General features: G+C 36.4%; 1 protein-coding gene across 5 annotated transcripts in view; it reads left to right on the top strand.

Annotated features, from left to right (window-relative positions):
• The window catches only part of gak (cyclin G associated kinase), a 60,378-nt gene that overhangs the window by 29,641 nt on the left and 8,977 nt on the right, over positions 1-21,760 (top strand). For all 5 annotated transcript variants that reach the window (XM_067408349.1, XM_067408345.1, XM_067408344.1 and 2 more), the window contains 9 exons: positions 6,382-6,431; positions 6,529-6,677; positions 10,103-10,225; positions 11,586-11,719; positions 17,179-17,373; positions 17,485-17,602; positions 18,878-18,957; positions 19,064-19,257; positions 21,371-21,535. In XM_067408349.1, coding sequence (XP_067264450.1) covers positions 6,382-6,431; positions 6,529-6,677; positions 10,103-10,225; positions 11,586-11,719; positions 17,179-17,373; positions 17,485-17,602; positions 18,878-18,957; positions 19,064-19,257; positions 21,371-21,535 — 1,208 coding nt within the window. The remainder of the gene's footprint in view (positions 1-6,381; positions 6,432-6,528; positions 6,678-10,102; positions 10,226-11,585; positions 11,720-17,178; positions 17,374-17,484; positions 17,603-18,877; positions 18,958-19,063; positions 19,258-21,370; positions 21,536-21,760) is intronic.

The following is a 21,760-nucleotide window of genomic DNA, read 5'->3' as shown; positions in this document are numbered from 1 at the left end:
AGCCAGTGTTGAGCAGCAAACAGGTATTTGAAGCTGCTGGTGTCTCTGGAGTCTCAAGAAGCTCTCCATGCAGGCTGGCAGTTGTGCGTAAAGATGCATTTTAGCCACCATTAACCAAACCTCATAAAGAGAAACAAAAATAGTTTAAATAGTTTAAAATTCACTGACTAATTCTGTACTACAATGGATGGTCTAAATGGATGGATTTCTGGATGGATGGTGAATGGCCACCACGTTCCAACAAGACTGTGATGTCAGTAAGGAGCTGCCAGGTGATGATTTGGGCTGGAATATTGGTAATTGAGATGGAAGGTCCCTTTAGGGTCTCTGAGGGTACTTAAATGACTTTTGCAAGATATGTGGAGTTCATAACTGGCCATTTTCAGCAAATGTATAAAAAGGAGGATAGTGCCTTCTGAAATACAATGAACTATGCATTATCCCATGCTGCAAAAAAAAACACCACAGCAATAAAACTGTTAGAAAATGTATTTCTACACCCACTGTAAATGTTTCTCTTTGTGAGGTTTGGTTAATGATGGCTAAATGATGGTTAATTGTGTCAAAGCAGCTTTACATTGATAACTGGTATATAATTTTGGATGCACAGTCAAATGTCAAGTGTCCCCAACTAAGCAAGCCAAAGGCGACAGCGGCAAGTAACCCAAACTCCAGCAGGTGACATCAGGTGGCAAACAGGTGTCTCTGGGTCTCTGGAGTCTTGAGACTCCAGAGACACCAGCAGCTTCAAATGCCTGTTTGCTGCTCAACACTGGCTTTTTATAGCTGCCCTTTTCATGCAATTAATGTTTTTGACAGGAACTTTCATTAATAAGCCTTTATCTGACAGAGTTCTGCTGTGCTCTAAATCACTCACAAATCTTATGATAATTTGATAATCTCCATTCAGTTGTCACACAATATTAGTTGTTTTCATGCCTTTTGCACAACATTGCACCATTTCATGCTTTTCATCTTCAGAAAGATCTTTCTTCCTCCCCATATTGCATGAGAACTGTGACTTGCTTAATAATGTGGAACAACCTCTAAGTATGGTTTCCATAGACCTGACAAATTTTTTTTTTTTTCTGAGATTGATACCAGTTATCTAAAAAGACATGGATAAATAAACAAATAAACATTTTCTTAGAAAAAAAAAATAAATCTGAATGTTTATTGTACTGAAATCTTACTGATATGTCACTTCCATAATAATTTGGAGCGCGGTGTGTGTATATATATATATATATATATATATATATATATATATATATATATATATATATATATATATATATATATATATATATATATATATATATATATATATATATATATATATATATATATATATATATCTGTCAAACAAAAAATTATTCAGACACTCATATATATATATATATATATATATATATATATATATATATATATATATATATATATAATTTATTTTACTAGTGGCTGCAGGACACTATAGTTCATTTATTTAAGTGATGATAGCAAAATTAATTAAATCCAAATTAATTAAACTGTGACACATTATATCCAAAAATTCTTCATACAGTGTACTACCAGTAAAATTTATAAAAATTTGAGACCAAAGATTTTTCACAGAAGTGAGTACACCCCTCACATATTTGTAAATATTTTATTATATCTTTTCATGTGACAACACTGAAGAAATGACACTTTGCTACAATGTAAAGTAGTGAGTGTACAGCTTGTATAACAGTGTAAATTTGCTGTCCCCTCAAAATAACTCAATACACAGCCATTAATGTCTAAACCGCTGGCCACAAAGTGAGTATACCCCTAAGTGAAAATGTCCAAATTGGGCCCAAAGTGTCTATATTTTGTATGGCCACCATTGTTTTCCAGCACTGCCTTAACCCTCTTGGGCATGGAGTTCACTAGAGCTTTACAGGTTGACACTGGAGTCCTCTTCCACTCCTCCATGAAGACATCACAGAGCTTGTGGATGTTAGAGACCTTGCGCTCTTCCACCTTCCATTTGAGGATGCCCCACAGATGCTCAATAGGGTTTAGGTCTGGAGACATGCTTGGCCAGTCCATCACCTTTACCCTCAGCTTCTTTAGAAAGGCAGTGGTCGTCTTGGAGGCGTGTTTGGGGTCATTATCTTGTTTGAATCCAATATGTTGGATCATGCTCTGCTTCAGTATGTCACAGTACATGTTGGCATTCATGGTTCCCTCAATAAACTGTAGCTCCCCAGCACTCATGCAGCCCCAGACCATGACACTCCCACCACCATTGACTGTAGGCAAGACAAACTTGTCTTTGTACTCCTCACCTGGTTGCCGCCACACGCATGACACCATCTGAACCAAATAAGTTTATCTTGATCTTATCAGACCACAGGACATGGTTCCAGTAATGTCCTTAGTCTGCTTGTCTTCAGCAATCTGTTTGCAGGCTTTCTTGTGCATCGTCTTTAAAAAAGGCTTCCTTCTGGGACGAAAGCCATGCAGACCAATTTGATGCAGTGTGTGCCCCCCCCCCCCCACACCTCTTCAACCTCCACAGCAATGGTGGCACCACTCATACATCTATTTCCCAAACACAACCTCTGAATATGACGCTGAGCACATGCACTCAACTTCTTTGGTCGACCATGGTGAGGCCTGTTCTGAGTGGAACCTGTCCTGTTAAACCGCTGTGTGGTCTTGGCCACCATGCTACACCTCAGTTTAAGGGTCTTGGCAATCTTCTTATAGCCTATGCCATCTTTATGTAGAGCAACAATTCTGTTTTTCAGATCCTCAGAGAGTTCTTTGCCATGAGGTGCCATGTGTTGAGTTATTTTGAGGGGACAGCAAATTTACACTGTTAAACAAGCTGTACACTCACTACTTTACATTGTAGCAAAGTGTCATTTCTTCAGTGTTGTCACATGAAAAGATATAACATATTTACAAAAATGTGAGAGGTGTACTCACTTCTGTGAGAGCACCTTTTTTTTTTTTTGCTTAATTTTCAGAAAAAAAGTATAATATTATAATTAAAAGGAGAGTATTTTACCCAAACATTGCAATATATGTATTTGTATTTCTCAAATCATTGTTATTTTCATTTTAATACATACATTATAGTAGTTAGTTATTAATATTTTGCATTTGTTTTCATGTTTTCAGTTTTTTTTTTTATTATTTTATGTCATTTTTATTATTTGTGTGGGGTTTCTAATTTTTCTAATTTAAATTTTTCATGTAATTTATATTTTAATTCAGTTAAAGAAAGCGTTTATAGTCGTAGTGTTTTAAATAGTTGTATGTGATTTGGGATAGTTTTAATAGTTTTTTAATAGTTTAAACACAGTGTCTTAAATGCAAAAAATAAACATAACAAAAAATAAAAACAAAAAGACATTTTAAAATCTTGTTGGTTTCATGAGATACCTTATTCGAATACATACTGCACAATTATTCCTTTACAATGAATGTGTGATCCATGATATCCGATTTTACGAACAATTGATTCGTATGATTTTTTTTTCTTTAGTTCTTAATCAGTTTGTCTGGAGTGTTGCTTTTGTATGTTTTTCTGTAGAATAACAAGTGCTTATGCTTCATACTCGATAAAACGAAGGACATTTATAAATATAAATGGGTCAATTCTGAGTCCATGCTGATTTGATTATCAGAAGGTAAATTTGATCTGGCTAATTGTAGTGACTGCATGTTAATCTCTTGGTAAACTCAATCAGGGTTTTGTTTATGACACACACTGGTCTACCAGATCATAAATTCCCCTCCATAATCCGTTTGCATTTATTAATCATGTTTAATAATTATCCCCCTTTCATCCCCACAAGTCTGTCATGTTTATTTTCTCCTCAGTTGGCCCAATTTGCTTTAATTTTTTTTTTTTTTTCATTGTCTTTTGTTCATTTTGTTCCTGAATCACATTTCTCGGTCCCAAATCACCAACCCCTTTCAGCTCCAGGTAACTATGGGACAGCGCCTGTGTGTCCGTGTTTGCGTTACACACGTGTATGTGTAGAGCTGTTGTGTGAACTTCACTCCACCTTCATCTCATGCCTTTGTACTCTGTTTGTTCATAACCACAGTCTGCTCCCATCAGCACAGCTTGATCAATAGTTTCTTAACTGTTTGAACAGCTTGCATACTTAATACACATGTGTGAATGCTACTCTTTGAAATGACTTTAAAGGAATAGTTCACTTTATTCTATACTATATCATGGTATATTCAAAGTCTTCTATATATACAGTATATAATATAGACCATATATAGCCTCACCCCTTTTCAGCGCTGCACTCATTGTGTTCTGTCTTTTGGTTTATATTTCCACAGCATGAAGGCAAGATCTTACAGATTTATGATTGAACCGTTCGTTTTAAAATCTTATATATAAGACAATAAGTAAATCCACTTCACTAGCTGATAATTCTTCGTCAGCGATGACATAGAAATATACAGAACTATTGTAAAAACTGACAAAATTCTAAAGATGGCTGCGCACTTGTTTCTCTGACACATAAGGTCTATTCAGTACCTTTCAAAAGTGTGGGGTCGGAAATATTTTTTTAATGTTTTTGACAGAAGTCTCTTATTCTCACCTAATCTGTTTTTATTTAGTAATAAAAAAGTTAAAATGATTAAATATTGTTAAAAAAAATTCATTTATCATTACTCCAGTCTTCGGTGTCACATGTTTTTCATTATTAATTCATGTTAACTAAAGTTGTTAACTAATGAAACCTTATTGTAAAGTGTTAACATCATTTCTTAATATCATCAATGTTGAAAGTTGTGCTGCTTAATATTTTTACAGAAACCATGATCAATTTTTTTTCAGGATCCTTTGATGAAGGGAGAGTTAAAAAGAACAGCATTTATTTGAAATAGGAACCTTTTTAACATTATAAAAGTCTTTACTGCCACTTTTGATCAATTTAATGCATCCTTGTTGAATAAAAGTATTAATTCCCCCCCAACCCCCCCAACCCCCCCCCCCCCCCCCCCCCCCAAAAAAAAAATCTTACTGACCCCAAATTTTGAACAGTAGTATATATACCAGACTGAATGTAAGTAAGTTAGTTTTCCTTTTTGGGTGAACTATCCCTTTAATTGTAGTCTTTGCTTTTCGTAGTAAAGTTTGATGACCCTTGAGCAGGGACGTGCACAGGAATTTTGAGGGGCAGTTGCTCTGACCTAAAAAAAGGGCACTTCCCCCCCCCAAAAAAAATTAAGGGCTATATGAAGGACTGAGAATTGACTCCGCTTCGAGTCATGACCGAATCACCACCTCAGGTGTGCAATATTTTTCTAATAATTCAACGGCCCGTCGTCAATTATTCCTAACTGGAATCACAGCTTAAATAATGTTTTGACATCGACAACCCAAGTGCATTTTACCTCAAACTTGCTTCTAGTTAACTTCCTAAAGTAGCAATCGCTTCTCGGGTCGACATTAACACACTGACAAAATTATATTCAGAATGAAAAATATTTTTATACCACTTTTTAATGTGTGATTGTGTAAAGGTTTTCACGAGATACCAACCTTTCGCGAACTTGCTTCCAACACTCGTTCTCATGGAGGCGCGGTGTGCACGGAGGGGAGGGGCTGTGCGCGCGCGAGTATGTGAGAGAGACGCGTGAGTGAGAGACGCAGGGAAATTAAATGCAGCTGAACGTTTGCTCTATGAAAAACATTGACAAAGAGGAAAACTAAGGACATTTAGTCTATAATTTTATTTTATTTTAGTTAGTTTTGCCAAACACACATTACAGTTTTGGTTAGTTATCGTTTTTTTGTAATGCCTAGTTTTATTTTTATTTCAGTTAACGATGATGTTTTTTCCCACCTAGTTTTCATTTTTTCATTCGTTTTCGTTAACGATTATAACCTTACTCACCTTTCCGACAACGTTAAGTCGTCTCACCCGACAACTGCGACAATCTCCTTCTAGTGCCGCTCATGCAGGCTCAGCTCAGGTGCCGGTCGCGTGCAGCGCTGCAGCCACGTAAACAGAGTTTGCCCTTCCCCTACTGACTTTCACTTTCGTACGGGTGCCCAAATATGGAAGTGAATGAGGCTTTGCGATTTTTTTATTTATTTATTTTTTTAAATCTAGGCCTACGTGAAATTATCCATTGTACGATTTTTTTTTAATTTTTTTTTTCCACCTCGGAAGGGCAACGTGAGTCGAGAAGGGCATATGGGCAGTTGCCCGGGCAACCTGAGCAACCCCCCTGTGCACGTCCCTGCCCTTGAGTTTTGACACAAGCCGTTACTCTTATTCCTGTTGACAAATTTTCTGTCTGTAATCTAGATGTTCTTCTTGCGTTGCTGTTGTGTTCACACATTTAAACATTTGTCCTATCCTGTGTCAGTTATGCTAAGGGAGACCTGGACCTGTCCTACATCACCTCCAGACTAGCAGGTACGATCACCTGTGAAATAGGAATTTAGATTCATTTCGTATGTCTTAACCCTAATGATTTAAAGTTAATTACTTGTCTTTTTGTGTGTTTTTGCAGTTATGTCTTTCCCAGCTGAAGGTGTTGAATCTGCTATTAAGAATAACATTGAGGATGTGCGTCTGTTCCTGGATTCTCGACATGCGGGTCATTATGCAGTATACAACCTCTCCAAACGCTCCTATAGACCAGCCAGGTTTCACAACAGGGTGAGATGGATAGCAAAGCATTTTGCTTTTTCTCAAATGCAAATGATTAACAGCTAATATCATCCAAATCCAGTATGGTAAATAAAACTAAAGCTATTAAAAATAGTTTTATTTAATTGAAATAAGCTTAAGTTAGATGTAAAAATAGATGAAAAACTAAAAAAAAAAAAAAAAAAACTTAAATGAAAACTTTAAATGTTGCCTTGGCGAGTAACTGAAATAAACTAAAACTCATATATAGCCAAAAGTTTTGGGACGCCTGCCTTTACTTGCACATGAACTTTAATGACATCCCATTCTGAATCCGTAGGATTTAATATGGAGTTGGCCCACCCTTTGCCGCTATAACAGCTTCAACTCTTCTAGGAAGGCTTTCCACAAGGTTTAGGAGTGTGTTTATGGGAATTTTTTGACTATTCTTCTAGAAGCGCATTTGTGAGGTCAGGCAGTGATGTTGGCAAGAAGGCCTGGCTCGCATTCTCCGCTCTAATTCATCCCAAAGGTGTTCTTTCGGGTTGAGGTCAGGACTCTGTGCAGGCCAGTCAAGTTCCTCCACACCAAACTCACTCATCCATGTCTTTATGGACATTGCTTTGTGCACTGGTGCGCAGTCATGCTGGAACAGGAAGGGGCCATCCCCAAACTGTTCCCACAAAGTTGGGAGCATGAAATTGTCCAAAATGTCTTGGTATGTTGAAGCATTCAGATTTCCTTTCACTGGAACTAAGGAGCCAAGCTCAACCTCTGAAAAACAACCCCACACCATAATCCCCCTCCACCAAACATTACACTTGGCACAATGCAGTCAGGCAAGTATCGTTCTCCTGGCAACCGCCAAACCCAGACTCGTCCATCAGATTGCCAGACAGAGGAGTGTGATTCGTCACTCCAGAGAGCATGTCTCCACTGCTCTAGAGTCCAGTGGAGGCACCACTTTGCACCACTGCATCCGACGCTTTGCATTGCACTTGGTGATGTTAGGCTTGGATGCATCTGCTTGGCCATGGAAACCCATTCTATGAAGCTCTTTACGCACTGTTCTTGAGCTAATCTGAAGGCCACATGAAGTTTGGAGGTCTGTAGCTATTGACTCTGCAGAAAGTTTGCGACTTCTGCGCACTGTGCGCCTCAGCATGCGCTGACCCCGCTCTGTGATTTTATGTGGCCTACCACTTCGTGGCTGAGTTGTTGTTGTTCCCAATTGCTTCCACTTTGTTATGAGACCACTAATAGTTGACCGTGGAATATTCAGTAGTGAGGAAATTTCACGAATGGACTTATCGCTCAAGTGTCAACCTATCACGGTACCACACTTGAATTCACTGAGCTCCTGAGAGTGACCAGTTCTTTCACAGATGATTGTAGAAGCAGTCTGCATGCCTAAATGCTTGAATTTATACACCTGTGGCCATGGAAGTGATTGGAACACCTGAATTCAATGATTTGAAGGGGTGTCCCAATATTTTTGGCAATGTAGTGTATACATATAAAACAAAAACTAATAAAAATGACAAAGGAACAAATGACACAATTACTAAAAATGTAAATAAAATGAAAATTTTAAATATGACAAAAAAAAATGTGTGTGTGTGTGTATATATATATATATATATATATATATATATATATATATATATATATATATATATATATATATATATATATATATATATATATATATATATATATAATGTGTGTGGTTGAAATCGGCTTGTTTTGCGGAGATTCTAGCACGCAGTAGGGGCGTGTCATGTCTGTGTGTATTTCCATACTGGGAAGCGTGGCTACTTACTATGCAGCGCTCTGGCCGGCTCTAGCTGATATCAAAGTTCAATGAAGAACCGTGGCCGTTACACCGAAAATGTTTTGAAGTACTTCTTCGACAAGCCGGATGCTTATGAACAAGCGCTCACTGATTCTGAAGACGATCTGAGCGACGATGAAAGCGGCATAATAAGACATTACCTCTCTGGAGTCGGGTAACACGCCGGCGCATTTTGCAGGATTTTTTTCACATTGCAGCAAAACAGACTTAAAATACTCTGTCATTTCTTGTCATAGAGACATAAGTAATATATCAATTGAAACTATAGAATGTCTTCTTTTATTTGTGTACACTCAGAGTAAAAACTAAATGTTGTGCTTTTTGTAAAATAAAGAAAACTAACATGATGCGTGATCTCTCCTCTCCCTTTGAACGAAGTCCAATCTGATAGTTCTCAGAAAATGAACTGTAACTTAGTGAATACTAATCATAAAAAATTATACTTGTGTCTGAAAAAACGTTGAAATGTCAGGTTTTAAACCGTGTAAGTCAAATCGAGAACAAACATTCTGTGTTTATGTAATCTGTGTGAAAAGAGAGCCATGTCAGAAGTCTGTGATTCAGCTCATTATCCGCTAATGCGGCCACACCCACGGAGCCAGCGCTATTCAGACGCAAATTCAGTCAATACATGCATTCATCGTCTCAATCGTGTATTTATTGTCTTGAAAAGTGTTTTGAATAGCCATAGTTAGCGATCACTGGCCTCTGTTAGTCCAGTTAGTTCCTGGATTGCCTATTCTTCTTTAACAGGCTTCTCAGGTGAGAAAATTTCATTTCATGATTATAGTGACCAAAATGATCACGGTTATCACAGAATCCTGTTCAAAAAGTAAATTCACCAAGTTTCATGTGGAAAACCAGCAAATAACAAATAAAATTAGCATCAATATGTACTTTTTCTTTACATAAACATTAAAATAATAACATTAAAAATGATGGGCAGATTTTAAAGGAGTGTCTTACAACAATCTACAATGCATAAGTTCAAATAGAGTTTTGACAAAAAAAGTCACATATTTCAGCCTCTAAATCATTTTTATAAAAGTCAAAAAAGATAAATTACTGACATTTATAATGCACATTAACCTTTATTATTAATAGTATGCGGTCCATGCAGCTTTACATGGGGTATGGTTTATCTAAATGAGATGTAAATGAGCCCTATTGTCACTCCCAGCAGGTGGGAACAGGGCAGAACTGCAACTTTAGAGGCGTTTTTCTCCCTATAGAGCTTTCTTGAATGCCTACCTTGAAATGGCAACAACTTCTCCAAACATTACCAGATTTCCATGTGTCACACATCAATGGAAAGCTTGGAGACTACACTTTCAGAATCTGTGATAACTCAAAATGCCCCAGAACCGACTTGTGTCCCTACTTTCCGTGACTGATCACATATATATATATATATATATATATATATATATATATATATATATATATATATATATATATATATATATTATTGGCAAGGTAATGACACCGTTCACTTTTAAATATGGTGTCTTCTCGGTCTATTGTCAACACATATTGTAATTGTTTTTCTGTGCCGTACCATACTTGATAAAACTCATGATTGTGTTGTGTGTGTGTGCAGGTTTCAGAGTGTGGTTGGCAACCTAGACGAGCTCCTACTCTGAAGAACTTGTACAGTATATGTAAGAACATGCATCAATGGCTCAAACAGGACCAGAGGAACATCTGCATTGTACATTGTCTGGTGAGCACACACATACACACGGCTCTTTTCCGCTGATATTACTGTCTGTTACTTTATAACATGTCAACAAACATTATATTGTTGTCTTTGTTGATAAGTCATAATCTTAGTTTAGTTAACCTATTTTAACATCCCAATTAATTTAACACTGCATCTTCAGAAGAAAAATCATGTGGGGGTATCCAAGTGTCTCTTGTCATCTTCATATTGTGGCTTGTGATGCTCCAATCAATTGGCCGTTGATCGTTATCGGCCAATATCACATTTTTGACTTGAACAGAAGTCACTAAATTTGGCCGATCTCACCAACCAATCGCAATTGTGATGACGCATTTAAATAGAATACATAGGGATCTTTTGCGCAATGTTCTGCTTTGTAACTTCATGAAAACATTAGTTAACCATAGTAACTCACACATCTTTATTTAGAGCATGTCGTCTAGATTCAAACAAGCCCACAAACAACAAAACATCATGTGTAGATCTTGAGAAAATCCTCACGGAGTGACATAACATGCTGCTTGTCTAAAGCTGTAGGACTTCTGTGATCTGATTGAATTGTGAGCATGACGCAGTGTTTTCCAACATAATATGAAAGTTCAAACATTGGAAACTGGATCTCGGTTATGGTGGGTAGGGACAATGTGTCAAGACCAATTGCATACTGTTTTACAGCTGAAGCTCGCTTGGATTGATCTCTGATTGAAAGGTCTTGATTTAATGTACGCCATAGAATAGGAGCTGAAATGGCTCTGGAAGATCATCACTCATCAATCAGGATCTTATTACTTGATACTTATTCTGTGCATTTATTTTTATGCTTTGTGGCATTTACACATGCAAGTAGTTATTATGTTCAGTAAAACACTTAGATCATTTGTTTGAAAAGGTTTTTGGACTTTTGATAAAATGCTACCATGGTTCCAAATGCCATAACTTGAGCTAGCAACACATAATTTGGCCCAGATGCAGTTGACATGATTGTGAACAAGCCCAAACTTGGTTTTATGAGCAGTCATATACTTTCTAATAGTCATCATATCATGCATGAATAACAAAAAACAAAAAAAAAATCAATGAATTGCATCACCTTATCTGTGGGTTTCTCAGCAGTGTTGTAACATAACAACCTCCAAACATGATCAAAATCTATTTTCTTCAAAATTTGAAAGGTTTTCTATGAAATGACACCATGTACTTGATGATAGCCTTTTTTTTCTTTCTTTTTTTTTCTTGAATGATCGGGATCAGGATTGGTTTTGGCATTGGCCGATCATAATGACACGAAATTGGTAGTCTGTATCGGCTAAAAATCCTGATCAGAGCATAACTAATTGTGGCTGTATGTTTTTGTACGTAGGATGGACGGGCCGCATCGGCTGTGGTGGTTTGTGCGTTCCTCGGTTTCTGTCGTCTGTTCTCTACGGCCGAGGCTGCAGTTTACATGTTCAGCATGAAGCGATGCCCACCAGGCATCTCGCCCTCGCACAAACGGTAACACCTTCCTCTCTTTTTCTTACTTTGTTCCTTTGAAATAAGACACACCGCACAACAAAATGTCAGGACAGGTTGTTCTAGAACAGAAATAGATACTCGGTGGATTCATTCAGCAGCTCAGACACATGAACATGAGCAGTGAGCCTCAAGTGTGATGGTTCTTTGGTGCTGAGGTCACTTCCACAACTGTTCATTGGCTCGCCAAGAACTTCTGCTGAACTTTGCAAGCTCATGGGACTATTTTGACTCTTTTGACTCTAACCAAGTGTGAATGTACTAGATGTAAAGGAAGTGATCTAACCTCAAATAGAGCATTCAGTTCTGTTGCTCACTACAACCAAAGCCATTAAAGAAGCATCTCGGGCAGTGTTATTTAGGGCCCAAGCGAAAATTCGCGCAGGGCCCTCTTGTTCTTCTAAGGATTATTATTATTTTTTTTTTTTTTTTTTTTTTTTTTTTTTTCGTCTTCCGGGGCTTTTTGGGGGCCTTAACATGCTCAAAAACTCTTGAAAATTGGCACACACATTGGAATCCGCGGCCATTAGGACGCCGGAGAGGCTGGTACCCGGGCGTGGCAGGGGGGTTCGACAGCGCCCCCTTGAAAAAAGTCTGAAAATTTGGTCCATATATTAAACATGCTTGCACGTATTAGTATGAAACTCGGTACACATATAGACCTCATCGGGCCGAACAACTTTCGCGCTCTAAGTTAATCGCCACGCCAACAGGAAGTCAGCTATTAAGGGTTGTTTGAAAAACGCATGCTCTGGAATTTGATATACTCCTCCTAGACGATTAATCCGATCGCCACCAAACTCGGTCAGCATGAAGTCAAGACACTGATGATTAAAAATTGCCAGGGGATTTTTGATATCTCGAACGGTTTGGCCGTGGCGAGGCAACGAATTTATGGCGAGAAAAAGGAAACAGGAAATGTGTTATAACGTCTTAATACATATATTGATCTTTATGAAACTTCACGAGTGTGTTCGTTATAGGAGTCTGATCACATGGATGTGACTATTGTGAGTCAAAGTTATAGCGCCACCAACTGGCAGCAGGAAGTGTATCACTTTTTGAAATGTTTTGAGATCACCCTCTTATTTTTACCTGATTTGCTTCAAACTTCATCAGTGTAATGTCAATACACAGCAGATGTAGACCTATGACAGGATTTTTGATATTTGAAATATTGTTGCCATGGCAACAGGTCAAACTGTAATAATATTCTTGAGTGTTTTTGAGGCTCTTAACATGCTTCAAATTGCATGAAACTCGACACACACATCAATATTGTCAACCAGTAGACATGGACAAAGCCATAGAAATGGGCGTGGTGGAGGGGCTCAGTAGCGCCACCTTTTGACAAAAGTGGGGGGGTTAGTTTTTCCTACAGTCACCAAACTCGGTACACATATTATTCTCATCAAGCCGGACAATTTTCTAATTTACATTCATTAGCTCCGACCAACAGGAAGTCAGCTATTTTGGTTTGAATGTTAATTTTTTGAAAAAACAGGCTATGAATTTTATACTACTACTCCTACAGGGTTTATCCAATTTACACCAAGCTTTTTTTAACTTGTTGCAAACACATTGAAGTTGTTTAATTGCAAACGGATTTTGGATATCTCAAACGGTTTGGCCGTGGCGAGGCAACGAATTTATGGCGAGAAAAGGGAAACAGGAAATGTGTTATAACTTCTGCATACATTGATTGATGTTTATGAAACTTCAGGAGTGTGTTGGTTGTAGTAGTCTGATCACATGGATGTAACTATTGTGAGTCAAAGTTATAGCGCCACCAAATGGCAGCAAGAAGTGTATCACTTTTAAAATGCTTTGAGATCACCCTCTTATTTTTACCTGATTTGCTTCAAACTTCATCAGTGTAATGTCAATACACAGCAGATGTAGACCTATGACAGGATTTTTGATATTTGAAATATTGTTGCCATGGCAACAGGTCAAACTGTAATAATATTCTTGAGTGTTTTTGAGGCTCTTAACATGCTTCAAATTGCATGAAACTCGACACACACATCAATATTGTCAACCAGTAGACATGGACAAAGCCATAGAAATGGGCGTGGTGGAGGGGCTCAGTAGCGCCACCTTTTGACAAAAGTGGGGGGGTTAGTTTTTCCTACAGTCACCAAACTCGGTACACATATTATTCTCATCAAGCCGGGCAATTTTCTAATTTACATTCATTAGCTCCGACCAACAGGAAGTCAGCTATTTTGGTTTGAATGTTAATTTTTTGAAAAAACAGGCTATGAATTTTATACTACTACTCCTACAGGGTTTATCCAATTTACACCAAGCTTTTTTTAACTTGTTGCTAACACATTGAAGTTGTTTAATTGCAAACGGATTTTGGATATCTCAAACGGTTTGGCCGTGGCGAGGCAACGAATTTATGGCAAGAAAAGGGAAACAAAGTGTTATAACTTCTGCATACATTAATTGATTTTGATGAAACTTTGGCTTAGTCTTCGTTGTACAAGGCTGATCACATGGATTTGACTATTGTGATTCAAAGTCATAGCGCCACCAACTGGAAGCAGAAAATGTGTCACTTTCAGCATACATTGAGATCACCCTCTTATTTTTACCTGATTTGCTTCAAAATTCATCAGAATAATGTTAAAACTTGGCACATGTAATCCTTTGAAAATGGGCAGGGAGGAGGGGCTCTATAGCGGCACCTTGTAGTGCAGTAAATGTGGAGTGAATTTGACATAGTCCTTTGATGTTTAACCGTTTTAAGTGCCTATTGCCCGCTGTGCACAGTTGCCCTGAAGCCACCGGGGTGGCGGTGCCACCGGGCTTGGGCCCGCCATCGCTGCTCGCAGCTATATTTAGTATTATTTTTATACTATTATAGTATTTATCAATATTTTGAATTTACTTTTACTTTTATATTTTTAGTTTAATTTCTATTTTAGTTTAGGTTTTAGTAATTTTTTGTGTTTTTGTCATTTTTTTCAGCTTGAATGATTTTTGTTCAGTTTTTGTAATTTTAGTATGTAGTTGCCAAGGCAACATTTATCATTTATAAGTTTTTCATCAGATATCTATATTTTAACTGATATTTGATTTCATCTGATATCTAATGATATCTAATATTTCAATTTACAAAAACAAATTTTAATAGTTTTAGTTTTAGTTAACATTAACCAGGGTTATCGTTAAATAAAACTAAAACCATAATGAAAACATTTTCATCACTTGAAATTAAATAAAATATTTAAAAAAACAAAGGCAATATTTTCATTTAGTATTAGTTGAAGTGCTAAAAACTAAAACGTTATAGATATTTTTTACAAAATAAAATTAATACAATTAAAAAATCTATTAAATTCAAATCTAATTCAAAATATTAACAAAAACTACAACAGTATATCAATAACACTAAAATAACACTGACAGTAAGAACACTGGTTCTGAAGTTAAATAAAGTTGAGCTTTTGTATTTATGTACAGAAAATCAATTCAAATCATCCTTCCAATTGGGAATATCAAAATCATGTTTACACTAATGCATTTACAATAGAAGTCTAGGAAACATTAGACCAGGATATTCATTAAAATGCATAAGTATTGCCTCAAGACTTAATCATTATATAAGTGTGGCTTACTAAACTAGTTGGTGCAAAGTTAAATCCAATATTTTTTCCTGTCATGATCATATAAAGCTGATCATATAAACTGAGCGAATTGCATAATACATGCAAAAATGGTTTTATTGGGGGGATTAAAGTCCAAATATTCACCTCAGTAATGCATAAAAGGACTAAAATTTTAAAATGACACTTTTAAGGAACTTTACAGCTCAAGCAACACACATTTTTTTGTACATATCTCATTTATGATATCTCCTGATGTGTGAGATCTGCTTTTGAGGATGTGGGGTTCACAACAAAGATCGTAATGATCTCCGTTTTCACTTTTCATGAGAATGAGGTCAGACTTTTCATCCCAGACCTTAGATGTTAGATGATGAACCATGATGATTTTGCAGGCTGTTAATGGTGCTTTCTAAGCAATCCTCACTGTTTCATTTTAAAATGTTCGCTATTGCTTTTTAAAACCTCTTTGTTTGCACCCATGGTATATTAAAGTGGTACAGTATAATGAAATATTTTTGAAGCCATTATATTCTATATTCAATACTTTTTTTCCATTTAAGAAGTTACAAATGTTTTAAATATTTCCGCTTAAGTAGTGTTTTGGCTCAAGAACAGAATATGTCATTGTTTAGCTGTAGATTAACACTACCGGTCAAATGTTTGGAATAATTAAGATTTATTTATTTTTTTTATGTTATTGAAAGAAGTCTCTTATGCTCACCAAGGCTGCATTTATTAGATCAGCGATACAGTAAAAACAGTAATACTGTGAAATAATATTACATATTATATATTATATTATATTATTTCTATATAAATATATTGTATATATTGCTATATATTGCTTAACTGTTTTTTGTAGAAACTGTGATAACTGCCATTCAAAATATTTATAAAAAAAGAATAAATTAATATTTATTCAGCAAGAATGCAATTGTTCACAGTAAAAACATTTGATGCAAAATATTTTAAATAAATGCTGTTCTTTTGAACTTTATATTCATCAAAGAATCTTGAAAAAATGCATCAACGTTTAAAAATGTTTTCCTTTCCATTATTTATAATTGAGCACCAATAATAATTCATAACAATTAAGCACCAAATCATCATATTGCAATGCAATAAAATATTACTGTTCTGAAGTATTTTGCATAAAAGACTTTGGTAACACTTTAGTTTAGGGTTCAATTTTCACTATTAACGAGTTGCTTATTGTCATGCATATTACTAGGATATTGGCTGTTTATTAGTATTTATAAATCACATATTAATGCCTTATTCTGCATGACCATATTTTCTCCCCAATATCTAAACTTAAAGCTGCTGTCCGTGATTTTTGGCCCTCTAGCGGTTAATAAACAGAACTGCACGTTTCTTGCGGAGGAACATTCTAGCCGGAGCTACTTTTCTCCGTGTATGTCTATGGTGAGTCACGCAGTTACTGTGATACTCTGCGGCGAGTCCTACCAATCTGGTTTGAAATAGTCTGAATATAAACACTTATTATAAGTGTACCATAATGATTCGGGATAAGACAAAAAACACGGTTTGGAAAATGGATTCATTTTGTATATTCTCATTATATAATTTTTGTAAATCTTTAACACAAAAAAGTTGCGGACTGCAGCTTTAACAACCACCTTGCTAACTATTAATAAGTAGTAATTATGAGTTTTAGGTAAAAGTCATAGTTAGTAGTTAATAATGAGAATTGGACCCTAAACTAAAGTGTGACCGAGACTTCTTTTAAATACACTGGTAGTGTATGCCATAACTCTGTGTTAACGAATTGCATTAACCAGTGACTATTGTTGTTTGTAGGTATATTGAATACATGTGTGATATGATGGCAGAAGAGCCCATAATCCCCCACAGCAAGCCTATAACCATCCGTTCCATTGCCATGACACCCGTACCGCTCTTTAATAAGCAGCGAAATGGCTGCCGGCCTTTCTGTGAGGTTTACGTCGGGGACGAGCGCATCGCAACCACCTCACAAGAGTATGACAGAATGAAGTAAGTCACTTCCACACTGTGATGAAACTGATGTCACATGATCCAGTGCTGATGGACATGATGATAACAATGTACCGAGTGTCTTCATCTCGAACTTTGCTGTTTCTGCAGGGATTTTAAGATGGAGGACGGGCGAGCAGAAATTCCTCTGAATATAACCGTGCAGGGTGACGTCCTGATAGTGATTTATCACTCCCGCTCCACGCTGGGCGGACGCCTGCAGGCCAAAGTAAGACATGTAGTGACCGATATATGTGTAAATTGTCCCACTACATGTTTATAACAAAGATCTGAATTTAATAATTGCAAATAAAAAATTTTATTTACAAGAAAGAATTTAATTTTTTGTATAGAAGCACTATTTTTTTTTTTTTTTTTTTTTTTTTTTTTTTTTACATTTTCAGTCTTTCCCCAAATAACCCAGAACAAACTGTCTTGGAAGAAATGAATTAAAAGTTATAATAAATAAATAAATAAATAAAATTAAATAAGTAAATAAAAAAAATATAACCATTCTGCATCTTTAACAAATGTACCTCATTTGTCATAATTCCACCAATTTTAAGACACCATAATGAAAATGAAACCAAATTAAGACGGAGTTTCTGTTTGTTCTGTAGTTTCTATTTCCACAAAAATTCAAGGGATAGATGGGCAGATTATTAATTTGTCATAGGGATAATATATAGATTAATATATACTATTAATGAAACAATTAGGGCTGTCAATAGATTAAAATGTTTAATCATGATTAATTGCACACTTTCCGTGGAATTAAGCATACATCATTTGTCTTGTTTAACGTGTTTATTTTGTAATCATTTGATATATGCCAAATTTTCTGCAAGCTTTTTTCAAGGTAAATTTAAGTGTCTTTCCAAAAACGGACGCTTGGAGACTCCAAAGGGACACCTAATAACCAAATGAGTTCATGTAGACTAGTTTATACATTTATGCACACCAAAGCATACACACACACACAAAAAAATTACAGAACAGAACGTTTCAGAATTCAGTGTACAGTATGTGTACAGTGCAACAGATGTAGTGACAAACTCCCGACTTCTAAGATCATCTAACTGCGTGACATAAATTACATTCATGATGCAATTTCGCTTGCTTCATTAATTTATTTGCATTTAATTATATTAACATGTTAAGGATTTTGAATTAATTGAAAGTTTAATTGTATATTGTATCAGGTTGGTTTATTTATTTATTGCCCTGAATATACACTTTGAAATGATGATTTATAAAAATAAATAAATATTAAAAAATAAAAAAAAATAAAAATTATAATAAAAAATATTAATGAGCTGTTAAATGTTCTCATTTCCGTCTATTCTATTCCATTTCATTCTATAGCTTGCTTCCAACAGATCTTCACTCCTAAAGTTCCTGAAACCTGACCATAGTTCAGCACGAGCCATGACTGTTCGTATTTTGTTAGTGCTTCTTAGTCATTGCCAGTCATTGTAGACATGTTGTGTTGTGGTTTTTGCAGATGGCTTCCATGAAGATGTTTCAGATTCAGTTCCATACAGGCTTTGTGCCCAGAAACGCCTCCACTGTCAAATTTGCAAAGTAAGTTTCAGATTACTCTTACAATGATCTCATATCAGTTCTGCTTTCAGTTGCATGTCTAAATGTGATGCTCTTTTAAAACTATGATGCTGTATTATGTTTGCAGATATGATCTCGATGCATGTGACATCCAGGAGAAATATCCTGACCTCTTCCAGGTACATGTAAATGTGGAGGTGGAGCCTCAGGATCGCCCTAGCAACAAGACTGCGCCCTGGGAAAACTTTGCCACAAAAGGACTGAATCCCAAGATCCTTTTCTCCAGCCGAGATGAACAGCAAGAGATCCTGACAAAATTCGGTGAGTTTTCTCTCTTTATTCATTTTTTTTTTTTTTTTTTTTTTTTTTTTTTTCAGGGTCCTAAAGTCTTAAAATGTCTTAAATCCAGTTTAATCAAATTTAAGGTCATAAACAGTCTTAAATATCTTAAATGGTATAGCAAATGTCTTAAATCTCATTTTTGGAGGTTTTTGGGCATGGAAAAACAGGAAACATGACACTGCCTAATGTGATTATATAACTTCAGAAGGCTATGATTTCATTAAAATGATTGTGATTTATTGCTGATCTAATGTTGATGAATTATGGCAATGTATACTTCATTTAGATACATACATTCCAAATTTACAGTCTCTCACTTTCGCCAATAAGGATCAGCAATTTTGATGACGACATTCTGCACTTCAGCTTCTCATCAGATTTTCTGTCCAATCTAGAATCTAAAGTGTCCTGCCCCCTACAGTTGCCTCAAAATAGCAACACGCCAACAATGTGCCTGAACACACCTCTTTTTTTTAGACCAGCACGCCCATGGGTGCACAAATGGGCGCAAATGCATTTGCTACTTAAACAACGTGGTGCAGGACGTGAAAATGACAACTGCGTCGAGCTGAAACTAGCAAAAAAAAACACTTGCGTTGTGCCTGGCACTGCATTGTGCCGGGTGTATGATAGGGCCCATTTACTATTTTCTATATGGTGAATGGCACATAGTGCACTATATAGGGGATAGGGGACGATTCAGACAGTAGCTGTGTTTCCATTACCCTTCAAATTGCGCAAATTGAAATTGCGACTTGAAAATGCGCCCAACGGAAATGCGTCAATTTTGCAAAAACTCCCATATATCGCAAGAAAGTTTTCACATGAGGTGGTTTTTCAGGTGGTTGTTTCACCAAACTGCAGTGGAAAGAGTTCTTTGCATTTGCAGGTCATCTGGTGTATGTAAAAGTCGATCATTCTTTAAAGATGGTGCGGTATGTTTGGACAGAATACGAGACAGAGTTCTTTATTAAACTCATAAAAGACAAAAGAATTACAGGAATACTGGATTCTAAACCTCAAATAAATGCCACAATCAAGACCTCGAAGCAGATATGAGGGAGAAACACCCAGAAACACCTCATACATGGCCGCTCCCAAGTATAAGGGGCTTTCCTTGCCATTAATGCTTGGATAAAATGCCTGTGTCTCCTTCAATTGCTAGTGCGGTGGCTTCAGTATACTTAAACCTATTAACATTAACATTGGCGTGATTTTTGGAATGACATATCGCGAGAGGGAAAATAACGTTTTAGTCGCATAACCTCGGTTAATGGAAACGCCATTATTTCGCAATAGTTTTTTTATCGATATTTAGAAAATATTGCAAAAGTTTTGCACATCTGTAATGGAAACCCATTAGTGTAAATATGCTTTCCATTGGGGCAAATGATTTATGGTTTCACATCAGTGTCACATGAACCACTGTAGCAGGCACACAGTGTACTTCAATCCAAAGATATGATAGCACAGAGTGGGTCATACGCACAAGTCGCCACAAATGACAAAACACATCTGACCCATTTGAATTCTGCACAGAATGTTGTATTTTAAAACAATATGGAGGAGATTAGGAGAACCGGTTAGACAGACTCTGCATTAGAAACAGCACTGATGAGTAAAAGAGACAACACAAGTGTCATGCAGCAACATAACTTACACACTTTTCAAACTGCACATCCTCAGTATGATGATGATCACTGTTTTGCTTTAGTAATAGTTTTATATTACATCTAAAAGGGGAATCTATTAGACTTAATATCTATTAGACCGTGGCTGTCTAATGCGGCTTTGCCAACCACAATGTCTATGGCCAAACTGTAATATAAATCAAACGCTATTGGCTGTTTAAAAAAAGGGAAGGATCTGCTTGACATGTCCCACCCTGTCTTCCTGTTTCAGTGGAAATTACTTCAACAAACTGAATAACACTGCGCATTTCAAGGCACTTCAGTGAGACTTTAAATTTCATTTTAAAAGCTCTGAGATGCCCTACATTCTTGTTTCTTGTCTACATTATGACGTTACACATTTCCTATTAGTTTTGACGTTCTTAACAGAGTTTTTGTTCTTAATCTTTCTGGTTGATCAGGTAAACCAGAGCTTCCACGTCAGCCTGGTTCAACAGCCTGCTACGCCTCTGAACCTTCCCAGCTAGAGCATTCGCCTGAAGGGCCACAGAGTGAACCAGATTCCCCTTCTCCTCAAAGCACTGACACCAACGCCAACAGCTTCTTCCAGATGCTTGACTGGGAAGGTATACAGCACATTTATAACATTTTCAGTTTCTGCTTCTTAATAACATTGCTGCATCATAATCATAATCTGACAGTGTTATAATCACATTTTCAAAGACTTTTCATGTTTTCATGTTATATTTTTATATATAATACATATTTTTTTATTTTTAACATTCATTTTCATACTTTCATTAACTCAATGACAGCCATGCTCCAAAAATTGCCAAAAATGCACATCCCTG

The sequence above is a fragment of the Chanodichthys erythropterus genome, chromosome 13, assembly GCF_024489055.1.
Source record: "Chanodichthys erythropterus isolate Z2021 chromosome 13, ASM2448905v1, whole genome shotgun sequence".
NCBI lineage: Eukaryota > Metazoa > Chordata > Actinopteri > Cypriniformes > Xenocyprididae > Chanodichthys > Chanodichthys erythropterus.
The sequence above is the reverse complement of the archived record's forward strand: the minus strand, read 5'-3'. Positions and strand labels throughout refer to the sequence as shown.